We start from the raw sequence: 20,535 nt of genomic DNA on the forward strand, positions 1-20,535 counted from the left end.
TAATTAAAATGCTTCATCTGTTAACTGAATGCTAATCAACAGTCAACATAAGGACTGAAATGTTAACTAGAGAGAGAGAGCGAGAGAGTTATTGTTATTTCTACTTAGTTTTTCAATGTACATACATGTTTTGTATCAAAAGCTTTGGCAACACTGATGAACAATTTGTTATGCCAATAAAGCCAATTGAATTGAATTGAACTGAATTGAATTGAGAGAGAGACAGAGAGATTCAACTCAAGAGCAGTCATGCCTAACATGAGCTCCTGAAAATTGATGACATTTTCTGTTAGAAAATGAGATAAACTAAATCGATCAGCCAAATCGAATCAGAAAACTAGAGTGAACACAGGTTCACAAAAAAAATAAAAATAATAATAATTGTGTCAGGAAACACCTTCAAAAGTTTGAAAACACCAAGAAGGGAGTTCAGCTAGTTTACTAAGAAAAGTTTAGCCCAGCCTTCAAACCAGCAGCTGCCACTGAAGACTACCCCACTGAAGACTACCCCAGGAGCAGTGAATATTACCCCACTGAAGACTACCCCAGGAGCAGTGAAGACTACCCCACTGCAGACTACCCCAGGAGCAGTGAAGACTACCCCACTGAAGACTACCCCAGGAGCACTGAAGACTACCCCAGGAGCAGTGAGAAGAGGAGACACACACAGGGGTAAGCAAACCAAGAGGAGTGAACTCGGCGGAAATTGTACAAGACTCAGACACACTCAGAGGGGAACTAGCTGAGGTTAAACACATCATGAGAGAGGAGCTGGCCAAGGTGAGAGACACACAAGACACACAAGAGCTGATGGGTTTCCGAGAGCAGCTGCATCACAGAGAGATTATGATGGAGACTCTGGGAGAAGGAATGCCGCCTGCCTCTGCCCCTCTAAACACCCCCACTACTGCACCCTGCTAGGACACTCCTAGCCCCCAGCAGCCCTCCAGCAGCCATCTCTGCCTACCACACAGACAGACGAGCCGGCACAGCCTTCAGACACCAAGAAACCGCAGGCAATCAAAACACACAAAAGGCTTAAAACTAAACAAAGCCACAGAAGTCGCCAGTCTTATAGACGCAAATGGGAAATTCCTAGAAGAAGAAAAACTTTTCCCCATGCAAAATAACCTAAAAAAATATGGTGCCCAAAAACATAAAACTCCCAATACTGGCTGATCATGAGTTTGGTGAACCCAGCCATATCATCATCCATACTGGCACCGGTGACCTCTGACAGAAGCAAGAGAAAGTGGGAAGACTGGTCTGTATGTAGAGTGGCAGAGAGCGCCACCGAGGCCTTCCCCAATGCAAAGATCGCCATCTCTACTCTTCTGCCATGCACAGACTGCCACCATCCAGTGAGGGAACATGGACAGTTCCAGAGGATGTGCACTCCTGCCCAACGTGCACTTGGCTCACCACTCCACCCTCACACCACAGCACCTGTACGACCATGTGCTCCTGAGCAAACATGCAGTGAATATATACACTACCGTTCAAAAGTTTGGGATCACCCAAACAATTTTGTGTTTTCCATGAAAAGTCACACTTATTCACCACCATATGTTGTGAAATGAATAGAAAATAGAGTCAAGACATTGACAAGGTTAGAAATAATGATTTGTATTTGAAATAAGATTTTTTTTACATCAAACTTTGCTTTCGTCAAAGAATCCTCCATTTGCAGCAATTACAGCATTGCAGACCTTTGGCATTCTAGCTGTTAATTTGTTGAGGTAATCTGGAGAAATTGCACCCCACGCTTCCAGAAGCAGCTCCCACAAGTTGGATTGGTTGGATGGGCACTTCTTTGAGCAGATTGAGTTTCTGGAGCATCACATTTGTGGGGTCAATTAAACGCTCAAAATGGCCAGAAAAAGAGAACTTTCATCTGAAACTCGACAGTCTATTCTTGTTCTTAGAAATGAAGGCTATTCCATGCGATAAATTGCTAAGAAATTGAAGATTTCCTACACCGGTGTGTACTACTCCCTTCAGAGGACAGCACAAACAGGCTCTAACAGGTACTATTTAATGAAGATGCCAGTTGGGGACCTGTGAGGCGTCTGTTTCTCAAACTAGAGACTCTAATGTACTTATCTTCTTGCTCAGTTGTGCAACGCGGCCTCCCACTTCTTTTTCTACTCTGGTTAGAGCCTGTTTGTGCTGTCCTCTGAAGGGAGTAGTACACACCGGTGTAGGAAATCTTCAATTTCTTAGCAATTTCTCGCATGGAATAGCCTTCATTTCTAAGAACAAGAATAGACTGTCGAGTTTCAGATGAAAGTTCTCTTTTTCTGGCCATTTTGAGCGTTTAATTGACCCCACAAATGTGATGCTCCAGAAACTCAATCTGCTCAAAGAAGTGCCCATCCAACCAATCCAACTTGTGGGAGCTGCTTCTGGAAGCGTGGGGTGCAATTTCTCCAGATTACCTCAACAAATTAACAGCTAGAATGCCAAAGGTCTGCAATGCTGTAATTGCTGCAAATGGAGGATTCTTTGACGAAAGCAAAGTTTGATGTAAAAAAAATCTTATTTCAAATACAAATCATTATTTCTAACCTTGTCAATGTCTTGACTCTATTTTCTATTCATTTCACAACATATGGTGGTGAATAAGTGTGACTTTTCATGGAAAACACAAAATTGTTTGGGTGATCCCAAACTTTTGAACGGTAGTGTATATGCTAAGACTATAAAAGATGTGGCATTGGGAAGACATCCTGACACAGGAAGAAACTACAGCGGACAGTAACCAGGACCTCAGTACTACCACGGCCACACTCTCAGCAGAGTGACTGGACTAAAAGAAAAAGTCCAGTCAAGTTCAGTCATTCTCTTTTCGATATCTGAGGTACTATATGTATGCAGGTGTATATGTAAGTATGTGTGTGTGTGTGTGTGTGTGTGTGTGTGTGTGTGTGTGTGTGTGTGTGTGTGTGTGTGCGTGTATGCACAAGTACTGTATTTGTATGTGTACATATATGGATGCAAGTAAGTGCGTCAGTATGTGTACATGGATATATGCTGTATATGTATATGCAGTATATGTGAGTGTGTGTATATCTGTGTATGTGTGAGTAAATGTATGTTTATGTACATATATGCTGCTTACAATATACCTTTATATACATTCCACTAATGTTTTTGCTTGTCAAATAACAATTATCTGTTTTCCAAGTTTATCTCTTTTCAATAACAAGAATTTTCAACAAGAAATGAGTATCTCTATAAGTACATGGAATATCCAAGGTTTGAAATAAACCTCTGGTATAAAAAGCCTAAATAGAGATTTCCAACAATGCATCAAGAACACAGACATAATCATTCTGCAGGAGACATGGTGTAAGGAAGACGTTGCCACTCACTGCCCCCTCAGACTACAAAGAGTCATTATACCCTCCCAGAACCTCAGCACCACACATCAGGGCAGGAACTCAGGGGGACTCATAATATGGCACAAAGCTAAACTACACAATTGAAAAAAAAAAACCTTACAAATCAAAAAATCCCATGCTTGGATAAAAATTAAGGAAAATCGATTGTCAGCACAGAAGGACCTATTCCTCTGTGCTATATACGTCCCCCTAAAGAATCCCCCTATTACAACGAAGACACCTTCTCTGAGCTCGAAAAAGAAACAAGCCATTTCCAGGCCCAGGGAAATGTGCTCACCTGCAGGTATCTGAATGCTAGGACAGGAACCCAGCCTGATTTCACTGATGAGAAAGGAAATAACTACATAACTAACAAACTGCCATATATTAACAACCTGACCTATTCCCACAGAAATAACCACGACCACAGTCAACAAAACCAGAAAGGACTTGCTGCAGCTCTGTCGAAACCTGGGTCTGTACATCGTCAATGGTAGGGTACGAGGGGACTCTCTAGGGTGATACACATTTTGCTCACCTCTTGGGAATAGTACAGTAGATTATATGATAACAGATACAGATCATTTTTCTCTCAGAGCACTCACTGTTAAACCACCAACCCCTATGTCTGATCACAGTCAAATCACTGTATACATCAAAAAGACAGATAACAGCCCTACACACACAAAGCCCAGTAAGCTGCTCCATATCAGATGGGCCCAAAACAGTACTGAAGATTTCCAGAAAGCAATTGGCAGCCACAAAATTCAAACACTTTTAGACACCTTTCTGGATACCACACATATACTCACAGTAAAGAAGGAGTCAACCTGGCAGTACAAAATATCAATTCCATCTTTCTAAAACGAGCACAGAGATCACAACTGAAACGGAATAAACCAAAAACCAAACTTAAAAAAGAAGACAATTGGTTTGACCAAGATTGCAAAAACATCAGAAAAGAACTTAGAGCTATATAGAGACCCAAATCATACAGACATCCGCCTTTTTTTTTTAAAAAATTTATTTCTGATTTTTCCCTTTTTTCTCCCAATTTAGTGGCCAATCGATCCCTATTTTAATTCAAACACCCACCCTCGTACTGCATGCGTTCGCCAACTGCATCTATCCGGCCGGCAGTCTCGAAGGAAATGCCTCCCCACTTTCGTGACAAGGTGACTCCAGGCCGAATCACTGCTTTTTCCGATACACACAGAGATGCATTCACGTGAAGAACACAAGCCGACTCCGCCCCCCTCCCGAAGACAGCGTTGCCAATGATTGCTGCTTCATCGAGTCCGGCCATAGTCGGATCTGACGAGACCGGGGCACGAACTCCAGTCCCCAGTGGGCAACTGCGTCGACACAAAGCCGATGCTTAGACCGCTACACCACCGCGGACCGTAGACATCCACCTTCTTTACTGTGAAACATTAAAACAATACAAACGTACGCTCAGAAAAAATAAAATAAAACACACAGTACACCTCCAAGCAACTGACACTAATAGAGGAGTCAATCAATACACATCAGTTCTGGAATAATTGGAACTGAAAAAATCCAAACAATAAGAATTGGCAATACAAGATACAGAAATGTGGACCACCATTTCCAAACGCTCTTTAAAAAAGTTGAATCAAATACAAACCCTAATCAGGACCATATAAACAAAATACCTGAAGAATTAGAATTGTTATTAAAGATAAACAGAACCCAGCCACTGAGGATGCACAAGCCAGTGCATCCTTAGCGCCGGTCCCAAGCCCGGACAAATGGGGAGGGTTGCGTCAGGAAGGGCAACCGGCGTAAAATCTTTGCCAAATCAAATATGCGGATCATAAATAAGACTTACATACCGGATCGGTCGAGGCCCGGGTTACCAACGACCGCCACCGGTACTGTTAACCAGCAGGGTGTCGGTGGAAACTATGCTACTGTTGGGCGAAGGAGAAGGAGAGGGGGAAAGCATGTCCAGAGGCAGCTAGAGAGGAGGAAGGGTAGACATGTGGAGGTGAGAGTTGGAACTTTGAATGTTGGCACTATGACTGGTAAAGGGAGAGAGCTGGCTGACATGATGGAAAGAAGAAAGGTAGGCATACTGTGTGTGTGCAAGAGACCAGGTGGAAGGGGAGTAAGGCCAGGAGTATCGGAGGTGGGTTCAAACTCTTTTACCATGGTGTGAATGGGAGGAGAAATGGGGTAGGGGTAATTCTGAAGGAAGAGTATGTCAAGAGCGTGCTGGAGGTGAAGAGAGTGTCAGACAGAGTGATGAGTATGAAGCTGGAAATTGAAGGTTTATTGCTGAATGTTATCAGCGCATATGCCCCGCAAGTTGGGTGGGAGATGGATGAAAAAGAAGAATTCTGGAGTGAGTTGGATGACAATGGTGGAGAGGGTACCCAAGGAGGAGAGAGTGGTGATTGGAGCGGACTTCAATGGACATGTTGGTGAAGGGAACAGAGGTGATGAGGAGGTGATGGGAAGGTATGGAGTCAAGAAGAGAAATGTGGAAGGACAGATGGTGGTCGATTTTGCAAAAAGGATGGGAATGGCTGTGGTGAATACATATTTCAAGAAGAGGGAGGAACACAGGGTGACATACAAGAGTGGAGGAAAGTGCACACAGGTGGACTATATCTTATGTAGAAGGCGCCATCTAAAAGGGATTGGAGACTGCAAGGTGGTGACAGGGGAGAACGTACATAGGCAGCATAGGATGGTGGTCTGTAGGATGACTTTGGAGACCAAGAAGAGGAAGCGAGTGAAGACACAGCCGAAGATCAAATGGTGGAAGTTGAAGAAGGAAGACTGTTGTGTGGAGTTTAGGCAGGAGTTAAGACAGGCACTGGGTGGTAGTGAAGAGTTGCCAGATGGCTGGACAACCACTGCAGAAATAGTGAGGGAGACAGCTAGGAAGGTACTTGGTGTGTCATCAGGACAGAGGAAGGAAGACAAGGAGACTTGGTGGTGGAATGAGGAAGTACAGCAAATTATACAGAGGAAAAGGTTGGCAAAGAAGTGGGATAGTAAGAGAGATGAAGAAAGTACACAGGAGTACAAGGAGATGCAGCGTAAAGCAAAGAGAGTGGTGGCAAAGGCAAAGGAAAGGAAGGAGAAAAGGACTTGTACCGATTGGCTAGACAGAGAGACCAAGCTGCAAAGGATGTGCAGCAAGTTAGGGCGATCAAGGATAGAGATGGAAATGTGCTGACAAGCGAGGAGAGTGTGCTAAGAAGGTGGAAGGAATACTTTGAGGGGCTGATGAATGAAGAAAATGAGAGAGAGAGAAGGTTGGATGATGTAGGGATAGTGAATCAGGAAGTTCAGTGGATTAACAAGGAGGAAGTGAGGGCAGCTATGAAGAGGATGAAGAGTGGAAAGGCAGTTGGTCCTCATGACATACCTGTGGAGGCATGGAGATGTTTGGGAGAGATGGCAGTGGAGTTTTTAACTAGATTGTTTAACACAATCCTGGAAACTGAGAGGATGCCTGAGGAGTGGAGAAGAAGCATACTGGTACCGATTTTCAAGAACAAGGGTGATGCGCAGAACTGTAACAACTACAGAGGTATAAAGTTGATCAGCCACAGCATGAAGATTTGGGAAAGAGTAACAGAAGCTAGGTTAAGAGGAGAGGTGATGATCAGCGAGCAGCAGTATGGTTTCATGCCACGAAAGAGCACCACAGATGCGATGTTTGCTTTGAGAATGTTGATTGAGAAGTATAGAGAAGGCCAGAAAGAGTTGCATTGTGTCTTTGTAGATTTAGAGAAAGCTTATGACAGAGTGCCGAGAGAGGAGGTGTGGTATTGTATGAGGAGGTCAGGAGTTGCAGAGAAGTATGTAGGAGTGGTGCAGGATACGTATGAGGGAAGTGTGACAATGGTGAGGTGTGCGGTTGGAATGACAGATGGGTTCAAGGTGGAGATGGGATTACATCAAGGATCGGCTCTGAGCCCTTTCTTGTTTGCAATGGTGATGGACAGGTTGACGGACAAGATCAGGCAGGAGTCTCCATGGACGATGATGTTCGCGGATGACATTGTGATCTGTAGCGAGAGTAGGGTGCAGGTTGAGGAGAGCCTGGAGAGGTGGAGGTATGCACTGGAGAGAAGAGGAATGAAAGTCAGTAGGAGCAAGACGGAATACCTATGCGTGAATGAGAGAGAGGACAGTGGAATGGTCAGGATGCAAGGAGTGGAGGTGACAAAGGCATTTGAGTTTAAATACTTGGGGTCAACCGTCCAAAGTAACGGGGAGTGCAGTAGAGAGGTGAAAAAGAGAGTGCAGGCAGGGTGGAGTGGGCGGAGAAGTGTGTCAGGAGTGATTTGCGACAGAAGGGTACCAGCAAGAGTTAAAGGGAAGGTTTACAAGATGGTTGTGAGACCAGCTATGTTATATGGTTTGGAGACATTGGCACTGGCGAAAAGACAGGAGGCGGAGCTGGAGGTGGCAGAGTTGAAGATGCTAAGATTTTCACTGGGAGTAGCGAAGAAGGACAGGATTAGGAACGATTATATTAGAGGGACCGCTCAGGTTGGACGGTTTGGAGACAAAGGAAGAGAGGCAAGATTGAGATGGCTTGGACATGTGTGGAGGAGAGATGCTGAGTATATTGGGGGAGAAGGATGCTGAATATGGAGCTGCCAGGGAAGAGGAGAAGAGGAAGGCCAAAGAGAAGGTTTATGGATGTGGTGAGGGAAGACATGCAGGTGGCTGGTGTGACAGAGGAAGACGCAGAAGACAGGAAGAAATGAAAACGGATGATCCGCTGTGGCGACCCCTAACGGGAGCAGCCGAAAGTAGTAGTAGTATTAAAGATAAACAGAACCCACTAGACTTCCCTATTACTGAGCAGGAACTTAAGCAGAAAAATGTAAAAAAAATGTAAAAACTAAGAAAGCACCTGGACCTGACAGCATCCTAAACGAGATGCTAAAATGCCTGAGCTCAAAATTCCAATTGGCCATCTCAATATTGTTTAATTTGGTTCTGAGCGTAGGTTATTTCCCTGACATCTGGACTCTAGGACTAATAACTCCAATCTTTAAAAGTGGAGACACATTTTACCCTAATAACTGCCCAGGCATTTGTGTGAACAGTAATCTGGGGGAAGATTTTTTGTAATATTATAAATTCTAGATTGCTAGACTTCCTTAGGAAGCACAATGTCTTGAGTAGAAGCCAAATTGGATGTTTACCAAATTACCGCACATCTGATCATATTTACACCCTGCACACCCTGATAAACACGTAGTCCAAAATAAAAACAAAATTGTTACATGCTTCATTGATTTCAGAAAAGCTTTCGATTCTATCTGGCACCAAGGATTGTTTTACAAAGTTATTGAACGTGGTGTAGGGGGTAAAAACTATGACATCATTAAATCAATGTACACAGAAAATAAGTGCGGAATAGAAATTGGAAATAAAAGAACAAATTCCCTCTCTCAGGAGTGTGGAGTGAGACAGGGATGCTGCTTGAATCCAACTTTGTTCAACATTTACATCAACGAATTGGCAAAAACTCTAGACCAATCAACAGCAGCCGGGCTAACTCTACACGACTCAGAGATCAAATTCCTGCTCTACGCAAATGACCTGGTTCTGCTGTCTCCTACTGCACAGGGCTTACAGCAGAACCTGGACCTACTGGAGCAGAACTGCCACACCTGGGCCCTGGCAGTAAACATGAAAATGATCAAAATCATGATTTTTCAAAAAAGATCCAGATCTCAGGGAATGAAATATACATTCACAGTAGGAGGAAACAACATTGAACATTCCCAGAACTATAATTATTTAGGAGTAAAAATCAGCTACACAGGGAATTTTAACCTGGCAGTGAACGAACTGAAAGAAAAAGCATGCAGGACTTTCTATGCCATAAAACGACACATTTTTGTAGACATCCCAACTAGAATCTGACTGAAAATATTACAATCAGTAATTGAACCAATTTCCCTTTATGGCAGTGAAGTGTGGGTCCAATTACAAATCAAGAATTTAGCAACTGGGACAAACATCCAATTGAGACCTTGCATGCGGAGCTCTGTAAGAACCTCTTACATGTCCAGAGGAAAACAACAAACAACACATGCAGGGTAGAATTAGGCCAATATCCATTACTGATCAAAATACAGAAAAGGGCAATCATATTCTGGCAACATTTAAAAAACAGTGAGAGGAGAAGACAAACTAGCCAGCCTACTGGGAGAGAAGACAAACTAGCCATCCTACTGGGGCAGGAGAAGTCAAACTAGCCAACCTACTGGGAGACGAGAATACAAACTAGCCATCCTAATGGGAGGGGGGAAGACAAACTAGCCATCCTACTGGGAGAGGGGAAGACAAACTAGCCATCCTACTGGGAGAGGAGAAGACAAACTAGCCATCCTACTGGGAGAGGAGAAGACAAACTATCCATCCTAATGGGAGAGGGGAAGACAAACTAGCCATCCTAATGGGAGTGGGGAAGACAAACTAGCCATCCTACTGGGAGAGAAGACAAGCTGCAACACAGCAGCTAAATATACTGCTCAAAAAAATAAAGGGAACACCTAAAAACACAATATAGACCTCGATGAATGAAATATTTCAGCTGAAAATCTTTATTTATTAGACAGAGGAATGTGTTTAGAGCAAAATAACCTAAGAATGATCAATGGAAATCAAAATCATTAGCCCATTAAGGTCTGGATTCAGAATCATACTCAAAATCAAAGTGGAAAATGAGAACATAGGCTGATCCAACTTCTGTGGAAATTCTTCAAGATGATTCAAAATGAGGCTCAGTAGTGTGTGTGGCCTCCACGTGCCTGTATGCACTCCCTACAACGTCTGGGCATGCTCCTGATGAGACGACGGATGGTCTCCTGAGGGATCTCCTCCCAGACCTGGATCAGGGCATCGGTCAACTCCTGGACAGTCTGTGGTGCGACATCGCGTTGGCGGATGGTACGAGACATGATGTCCCAGAGGTGCTCGATTGGATTCAGGTCTGGGGAACGTGCAGGCCAGTCCATAGCATCAATGCCCTCGACATACAGGAACTGCTGACACACTCTGGCCACATGAGGACGAACATTGTCATGCATGAGCAGGAACCCAGGGCCCACTGCACCAGCATATGGTCTGACAAGGGGTCTGAGGATCTCATCCCGGTACCTAATGGCAGTCATGGTACCTCTGGCTAGCACGTAGAGGTCTGTGCGGCCCTCCAAGGATATGCCTCCCCAGACCATCACTGACCCACCGCCAAACCGGTCATGCTGGAGGATGTTGCAGGCAGCAGAACGTTCTCCACAGCGTCTCCAGACTCTCTCACGTCTGTCACATGTGTTCAGTGTGAACCTGCTCTCATCTGTGAAGAGCACAGGGCGCCAATGGCGAATCTGCCAACCAAGATGTTCTCTGGCAAAGGTCAATCGGGCTGCACGGTGTTGGGCTGTGAGCACAGGCCCCGATTGTGGACGTCGGGCCCTCATACCATCCTCATGCATTCTGTTTCTCACTGTTTGAGCAGAAACCTGCACATTAGTGGCCTGTTGGAGGTCGTTTTGTAGGGCTCCGGCAGTGCTCCTCCTGTTCCTCCTTGCACAAAGGACCAGATAGCGGTCCTGCTGCGGGGTTGTTGTCCTCCTGCGGCCCGCTCCACGTCTCCTGGTGTACTGGCCTGTCTCCTGGTACCTCCTCCATGCTCTGAACACTGTGCTGGGAGACACATCAAATCTTCTTGCCACAGCATGCATTGATGTGCCATCCTGGATGAGCTGCACTACCTGAGCAACTTCTGTAGGTTGCAGATACCGCCACATGCCACCTCTAGTGGTGAGGGCACTAGCACAATGAAAAACTAACCAAAGATCGGCCAGAAAAGATGAGGACAGGCAAATGGTCTGTGGCCACCACCTGCAAATTCATTCCTTTTATAGGGGTTGTCTTGCAAATTGTCTAATTTCCACCTGGTGGAAATTAGACAATTTACCAACAGGTGAAATTGATTCACAAATCAGTGTTGCTTCCTAACTGGACAGGTTGATATCTCAAAAGTGTGATTGACTTGGAGCTACATTGAATTGCTTATGTGTTCCCTTTATTTTTTTGAGCAGTGTATATTGTTGCATGTCACAATCTGAGGGACAGTGAGTGAGCACCCCATCCACACACTGACACACATGCCCACCTACACACACACACACACACACACACACACACACAAAGGTTTCTTCCTTTTCTCTCTATTTTTTGTTCTTCTCTTCTTTGTCCTTCAAGTTCAATTAACATTGCACTACCAAATATTGTTAAATTGGTTGGTTTATTGTTTGTTTTTAACAATATAGCAACTTTTTTTCCTATTGTATTTTGTATGTTATAAACTGTACTGTACTGTTTTGTACCACCTTGTGTTTTGGTAATACTATGTAACAGAATATGGTCATGCCAATAAAGCCCTGTTGAATTGAACTGAATTGAGTCGAACTGAATTGACAGAAAGAGACAGAGAGAGAGAGAGAGAGAGAGAGAGAGAGAGAGAGAGACAGACAGACAGACAGACAGACAGACAGACAGACAGACAGACAGACAGACAGACAGACAGACAGAGACAGAGAAAGAGAGAGGCTTACCTGGTTGATATATGCTAGCTTCTTTTCAGGAGCAGCAATACACATTCCAGAGTAGTAACCTAAAGAAAATAACAACACAGAGACCAAATACATGATACAATTAATAACAATAATAATAATAATAATATTAATAATAGTAATAGTACTGATAATAACAATAATAATAACAATAATAGTATTGATAACAACAACAACAACAATAATAAAAATAATAACAAGGTCCGTAGAAGTTCAACCCCTTCTCCACGTGGCACGGACCGGGCAACGCAAGTATGGCAAGCCAGCAATACAAGCAGCCAAAGGGGCTCTGACAATTAAACACAATGATACAATTACGACTAACTAAATCACCATACCGCATCGGTCATCACGCGGGTCAACAAGGACTGTGATCCCCAGCGAGGAACCAGGCTGGGATCGAAAGTCTGCTACTGGAACAAACTCTACCCACCAAGTACTCGAGGAACACCACACCGAGGACACTCCTTACAGTGGCCTTCTATGTACAACAACTAAAAACCCAACAAAAAGAACAAGACAGAAATGGTCTAGGGAAGAGTATAAAGATGTCATGGAAGCATTATACACTGCTTCACTAAACCCGACAGTAACGTCAATGTCCAAAGCTGCCTACAACATCTGGCTAGAAAAACACCCCATGGACAGATTGAATCTGGATGCCAACAAACTCTCCAATGTCAGGCGCGACATCATTAAAAACCAAAGGCTAACAGACCTGGAACTCGAAAACATGCAAAAAAACATCAGCGAGCGCATCCCCAATAGAGGAGCTAAACATCAACAAGCCAGACGAGACAGCAGCAACTGGTGAAGAGGACGAAGAGCTAGCAGAAAACCCCCATCACGGACCCCCAGAAGTACAACACCAAGCAGAGGCAGTCCATGAAGAATACAATGAGAAAGAAGCGGAGATGACAGTAAGCATCTGGCAGAGATGGGAAACCCTGAAAGAAATCCCTATTGAAGACGGACTAATAATCCCAAAAACCAAGAAAGACCACCACTCCAAAGAAGTCATCAGACTCGCCAAAGAAGCCATCCAAAACATCAAGCGGAGATGACAAGACCAGTTTGGAAGGAGAACATTGAGAAGGAGATTAGGAAACTGCGGAGACAAATATCACTCCTGAGTGTAGTCGAGAAAAACTCCAACATAAAGAGAGAAAAAGGAAACAACTGGAACGAAAGCTGAACATCAAACAGAAGAAGGATATACCAATAGTCAAAGAGATGCTGAAACAACAGATTCAAGCAAAGGCAGAGACCCGAAGATTCGACAAGAGAATTAAGTTCTTTTGGCAAAACAAGACCTTCAAAGAAGATGCCAAAAAATTCTATCGTGATCTGGGCAAGAAGATAAGACGTAAACGAACTACCTACAATCGAAGAAGTCAAGGAGTTCTGGAGTAAGATATGGGATAACAACAAAAGACATAATGAGCGAGCTACATGGATCTAGCAACAGCAGGATCAATACAAACACATAGAGAACCAAGAATGGTCAGACATCCAACACCACTGAGACCACTGCTGCCATCAACAAGACCAACAGCTGGAAGGCACCAGGACTAGACAGAATTGCCAACGTCTGGATCAAGAACCTGCCCAGCGTCCACGAAGACCTCGCATGGGCCTATAGTGAAATCATCAAGAATCCAAAGAAATGCCCCAAATGGCTCACATGGAGAACCATGTACCTGCTCCCGAAGACAGAGGAGACACACAACCCGAAGAATTACAGACCCCTCTTCTGTCTACCAACAATGTACAAGATCATCACCTCCATCATCACAGAGAGGACCGATAGCTTCCTCGACAAAAACAACTTGTTACCAGCAGAATAGAAGGGATGTAAGAAAGGTAGCTATGGATGCAAGGACCAGCTACTCATCAATAAAACCATATTGCATGAGGTCAAATCGAAAAAAAAGAACTTGTCAACAGCATGGATTGATTACAGGGAGGCATTTGACAGCATGCCACATTACTGGATAGAGAAGAGCCTCAAGATCTACAGAGTGCCCAACAATTGTCAAATTCATCACGGACAGCATGAAGACCCGGATTCGCCAACATGCAGAGGGGTCGTTAACATCGAGACCGATCAACATCAGAAGCAGAATCTTCCAAGGGCACTCACTATCACTACTGCTCTTCTGCCTTGCACTAGCACCACTCAGCAATCTACTGAACAACAGCAGCTATGGGTACAAATCACAGAATGGCAAACTGACCCACCAGTTCTACATTGACGACCTCAAGATGTTTACCAAGGACGACAATCAACAGAAGGGTCTACTCATCACCGTCAGACCTTCAGCGACGACATCAAGATGGAATTCGGAATCGACAAGTGTGCCAAAGCCACTTTCAAGAAAGGAAGACTTACCAAGACTGTGGACTTAGACCTTGACACTGACACCATAACCAAAGAGCTAGACCAAGATGGCACATATAAGTACCTAGGACTAAACGAAGGAGACGGCATACAACACTCAACCATGAAGGAGAAGATCTGGAAAGAGTACCACAGGAGAGTGTGTATGGTACTGAAGAGCGAACTCAATGCGGCTAACAGAATTTAAGCTATCAACACCCTAGCAATACCTGTAGTGACGTACAGCTTCAACATCATCAATTGGAAACTGAACGGCATCAAGAGACTAGACACCAAGACAAGAAAGATGCTGACCATGGAGAAGATGCACCACCCGAAAGCAGATGTCGACAGTCTGTACCTACCAAGAGCTTCAGGAGGATGAGGCCTAGTCCAACTCGAACTGACTTTCAAGACTACCACTATCGGCCTGGATGCACACCTGACAAAAACAGATGACATACTCCTCCGAATAGTAAAACATCAGATCTACCCCATCAATAAAGTAGCTTCGCAATTCAAAAAAGAGCGTGATGGCCCAGAAACCCCACCAACAGAAAATGTGGCAACTACCATCAACGCCAAACGAGTGAAGTACAAGGCAAATCACCATGGCAAGCAGCAACTGAAAAAACCTGGGAGGACAAAGCAATGCACGGGAAGTACCCAAAAAGAATGAAAGAGGCAGGCGTGGACCAACAAAAGACACACCAGTGGCTGAGGAGCACCAGACTGAAAGCAGAGATGGAGGGCCTGATAATCGCTGCACAAGACCAGAGCCTGGCAACCAGATCCTATCACCATTGCATCATCAATTACTGCTGATACTGCACCAATCCGCCTGTCAATCTCCCGCTCCATCCTCCCCTCACTCGTGAACAAGACCCCAAGATACTTGAACTACTTCACTTGAGGCAACAACTCATCTCCAACCCGGAGGGAGCAATCCACCATTTTCCGGTAGAGAACCATGGCCTCAGACTTGGAGGTGCTTACTCTCATCCCAGCCATTTCACACTCAGCTGCAAACCGCCCCAGTACGCACTGGAAGGTCACGTTCTGATAAAGCCAGCAAAACCACATCATCTACGAAGAGTAGAGATGCAATTTTGAGGTTCCCAAAATGAACACACTCCTCACCTTGGCTGCGCCTTGAGATCCTGCCCATGAATATCACAAACAGAATCAGAGACAACTGAGACATATGCAAACCAGCTGTCTTTTGTGTTCCCTATCTGCATTTGTTGTTTCTCCACATACCAAGAAGGAATCATATTGTCATGGTTGTAACACGACATTGTGAGTCACTCCATGTCCCTCAGCATATTCCATTCAACACCCCATTCAACACTTGATTCAACATCCCATTCAACACCCTATTCAACATCCCACTCAACATCCCATTAAACACCCCATTCTACATCCCTTTCAACACTCCATTCAACATCCCATTCAAGACCTCATTCAACATCCCATTCAACACCCACTTCAACATCCCATTCAAGACCCCATTCAACATCCCATTAAACACCCCATTCAACATCCCTTTCAACACCCCATTCATCATCCCATTCAACACCCCGTGCAACATCCCATTCAACTTCCCATTCAACATCCCATTCAATATCCCATTCAACACTGCATTCAACATCCCATTAAACACCCCATTCACCCCATTCAACACCCCATTCAACATCCCATTAAACACCCCATTCATTATCCCATTCAACACCCCATTCAACATCCAATTCAATATCCCATTCAACACCCTATACAACATCCCGTTCAACACCTCATTCAACATCCTATTCAAAACCCCATTCAACACCCCATTCAACATCCCATTCAACACCCCAGACAACATCCCGTTCAACACCCCATTCAACATCCCATCCAACACCCCAGACAACATCCCGTTCAACACCCCATTCAACATCCTATTCAACACCCAATTCAAAACCCCATTCAACACCCCATTCAACACCTCATTCAACGTCCTGCATGTGCAGGTGTTAGCTCCTCTGGTGTTTTTTCCATCTCTATCTCAAAAGCTCAATTGGTTGAATGTGAATATTGTTCAAAATATCAAACATTGGAAAACAAATTTACAACTAAAAGCTAATACAGTATGCATAAGCAAACTTGCCATTGGATCAGTGCTATGTTGTTAAGTCTTGTGTGTCTGATAATAATAATAATAACGTTATCCTTGTGTATCTGATAATAATAATAATGATAATAATGTTAGCCTTGTATGTCTGATAATAATAATAATACTAATAATAATAATAATAATATTAGCCTTGTGTGTCTGATAATAATAATAATGTTAGCCTTGCGTGTCTGATATAGCTTATTTTCAGAAACAGGGCACTCATGAATGGGTTTGGTCCTTACTTGAAGACGAAGTTTCAAACTTTTACCAGAATGTGTCATGATTTTAGGGTTGAGCGACTGTCAAAAGTCCACCTATAACTTAGTATATTGAGGTGGGCCTGCTGGCTACAATCGGTGGTACATCAACTGTCTAAAATCCCAGAAATCCCTTTGTGAATCCAACATTATTTCATCATTCTGGGTAAGGAAGTGTTTTCAAAATGTTTTGACACCAAAATTGAAGAAAATGTCTCTATCGGATCTTGGGATATTTGTGGGGATATTTAGCTATCAAAACAAGCCAAAGCTCAAGAGTCTTGCTGATATCGTTACCTCTCCCCTTGCTGGTGGGACCTCACCTGCTGAATCGTTTATAGCAAGTGAGAACTGTACTTTAACACCATGTACTCTTGTAACCTGTCATCTACCAGCACACTGCCCTGCTCAAAGGTAACGCTGACAAGTTAATGGCTGTCTCCTGAGGTTCCACCATTTCAGATAGCAGGTAATACACTTTCCACAAAATGTGAATACTCGTCAATAAAGGATGAATACCATCCTGATGGATGGAATCCCATTTGAAAAAAAGAAACATGACAAGATCCAGAATCAAAAGTTACATAAATGTTGGCTGACAAACAAGATCTGGACCCCCCCAAAAAAATTAATGGACACTAAAATGGAAAAGACAAGGCCACAGGCCAGCCATGGTCAATTGTCATGAAACTTCTGTGGTTCAAAGATAAAGCATAAATCTGAAAGAGAGCAAAATCCCTGGAAGGAACGAAAATGTTTAATAAATGAGAGGAGTACTCAGTAGAGTGCAGTTCTCCACCAGGAGTACATGTCTCCCCTTCTTCGGTGTGCAAACTTGGCAACAAACCACCCCTTCTTTCACTTACTGGGAGAGGGGAAATACAGGCACACATGGGCAGAAAAACCAGCATTTTTCCTGCCATTAGAAGATTTTGTGCAACACCCAAGTCAACTGAACAGGAAATATGAAGAAAAAAAAAAGTTACTATGCAGCGCTCAAGCTAAAAAAGCTAACTAACAAAAAGGTTTTGTCTGTTGTAATGTTTATGGCTTATAATGCATGTGATGGTGAATCTGCATGCAGGATGGAGGTGGAGCAGCTAACGATGTGGTGCGAATCCCACAACCCCTTTCTGAATATAAGCAAAACAAAAGAGATGGTGACTGACTTCAGGAGGGCCAGCAGGCACCATCATACGCCGCTGACCATCGATGGCGCCACTGTGGAGAGGGTCAGTAACATCAAGTTCCTGGGGTTGCACCTGGCGGACAACCTGACCTCAACTATTAACACCTTGCCCATCGTTAAAAAGGCCCAAAAGCGGCTCCATCCCCTCCAGAGACTTCAAAGGGCAAGCCTTCCCAATCCAGCCCTGACCACCTTCTCACCGAAAGCACTCTAACCTACGCTGTCACTTCCTGGTACAGTAACTGCAAAGCAACCGAACACCACCAGGTGAACAGGACAGTGAAGACAGCTAGCAAGATCATTTGTGCCCCTCTCCCCTTCCTGTTGGAGATTTACCACCAACGCTGTGTTCACAGAGCCTCCAGCATCACTGAGGATCTCCAGCATCCTTTTCACAACCTGTTCTCCCTCCTGCCGTCTGGGAGGAGGTACAGGAGTGTCTGTGCTACATCCAGCAGAATGCTAAGTAGCTTCTACCCACAAGCAGTCAGGTTCATTAACAAAGTGTGTCCCCCCCCACGGCCATGCCCATGCCCACCCCCCTGAAATGGCACTTTAATGGACTGTGTTGTTAACTGTTAATGCTTTTTTGTTTTGTTCTCTCTGTTTTTATATGTTTTTAGTAGTATAGTTTTCAGGGATTTTTTAGATATATATTTTTATCCTCTCCTCTGCACTACTGTGGGCTGGGAGAAACTGCATCTCATTTCATGATGTACACAGGTACATCATGAAATGACACATAAACTACATCTTCAATCTTGAATCGCGATGCTTCTTGTGCTGTAATTTGATGTTTTATTTTATCTATTGAGGGGCGCTCTAGGTTCAGAGTTTTTGCATGGGGCGCTCTTGATTCAAGTGGTAGTGGGTTAAAAGAAAGAAAAGAAGAAGGAACCCCGGGAATGTGTGGTCCCGTAGATATCAAAGAAGGTTGAATCAGTTCATCTGGACACGTTTATTGAGACAGATACGTTGCATCATCATCTAAGTGACCTCTTCAGTCTCACCTGACTGCCGGTACCCCCACCCTTATAAACAATACAGTCACTGTAGGTACCCCTCGCTTATAAACAATACACTGACTACAGGTACCCCCACCCTTATAAACAATACACTGACTGCAGGTACCCCCACCCTTACAAACAACACAGTGACTGCAGGTACCCCCAACCTTATAAACAATACAGCGACCGCAGGTATCCCCACCCTTATAAACAATACAGTGACCGCAGGTGTCCCCACCCTTATAAACAATACAGTGACTGCAGGTGTCCCCACCCTTATAAACAATACAGTGACCGCAGGTGTCCCCACCCTTATAAACAATACAGTGACTGCAGGGCTCCCCACCCTTATAAACAATACAGTGACCGCAGGTGTCCCCACCCTTATAAACAATACAGTGACTGCAGGTACCCCCAACCTTATAAACAATACAGTGACTGCAGGTACCCCCACCCTTACAAACAATACAGTGACTGCAGGTACCCCCAACCTTATAAACAATACAGTGACTGCAGGTACCCCCACCCTTACAAACAATACAGTGACTGCAGGTATCCCCAACCTTATAAACAATACAGCGACCGCAGGTATCCCCACCCTTATAAACAATACAGTGACTGCAGGTATCCCCACCCTTATAAACAATACAGTGACTGCAGGGGTCCCCACCCTTATAAACAATACAGTGACCGCAGGTGTCCCCACCCTTATAAACAATACAGTGACTGCAGGTGTCCCCACCCTTATAAACAATACAGTGACCGCAGGTGTCCCCACCCTTATAAACAATACAGTGACCGCAGGTGTCCCCACCCTTATAAACAATACAGTGACTGCAGGTACCCCCAACCTTATAAACAATACAGTGACTGCAGGTACCCCCACCCTTACAAACAATACAGTGACTGCAGGTACCCCCAACCTTATAAACAATACAGTGACTGCAGGTACCCCCACCCTTACAAACAATACAGTGACTGCAGGTACCCCCAACCTTATAAACAATACAGTGACTGCAGGTACCCCCAACCTTATAAACAATACAGTGACTGCAGGTACCCCCAACCTTATAAACAATACAGTGACCGCAGGGGTCCCCACCCTTATAAACAATACAGTGACCGCAGGTGTCCCCACCCTTATAAACAATACAGTGACTGCAGGGCTCCCCACCCTTATAAACAATACAGTGACTGCAGGTGTCCCCACCCTTGTAAACAATACAGTGGCTGCAGGTACCCCCATCCTTATAAACAATACAGTGACTGCAGGGGTCCCCACCCTTATAAACAAAACAGTGACCGCAGGTACCCCCAACCTTATAAACAATACAGTGACTGCAGGTACCCCCAACCTTATAAACAATACAGCGACCGCAGGTGTCCCCACCCTTATAAACAATACAGTGACTGCAGGTACCCCCACCCTTATAAACAATACAGTGACTGCAGGTGTCCCCACCCTTAATAACAATACAGTGACTGCAGGTGTCCCCACCCTTATAAACAATACAGTGCC

General features: G+C 44.4%; 1 protein-coding gene across 3 annotated transcripts in view; it reads right to left on the minus strand.

Moving 5' to 3' along the window:
• tmem129 (transmembrane protein 129, E3 ubiquitin protein ligase) overlaps window positions 1-20,535 on the minus strand; it is a 45,884-nt gene that overhangs the window by 22,077 nt on the left and 3,272 nt on the right. For all 3 annotated transcript variants that reach the window (XM_056290203.1, XM_056290201.1, XM_056290210.1), the window contains exon 2: window positions 12,011-12,069. In XM_056290203.1, coding sequence (XP_056146178.1) covers window positions 12,011-12,069 — 59 coding nt within the window. The remainder of the gene's footprint in view (window positions 1-12,010; window positions 12,070-20,535) is intronic.

This window comes from Lampris incognitus, chromosome 1, assembly GCF_029633865.1.
Source record: "Lampris incognitus isolate fLamInc1 chromosome 1, fLamInc1.hap2, whole genome shotgun sequence".
Classification (NCBI taxonomy): Eukaryota; Metazoa; Chordata; class Actinopteri; order Lampriformes; family Lampridae; genus Lampris; species Lampris incognitus.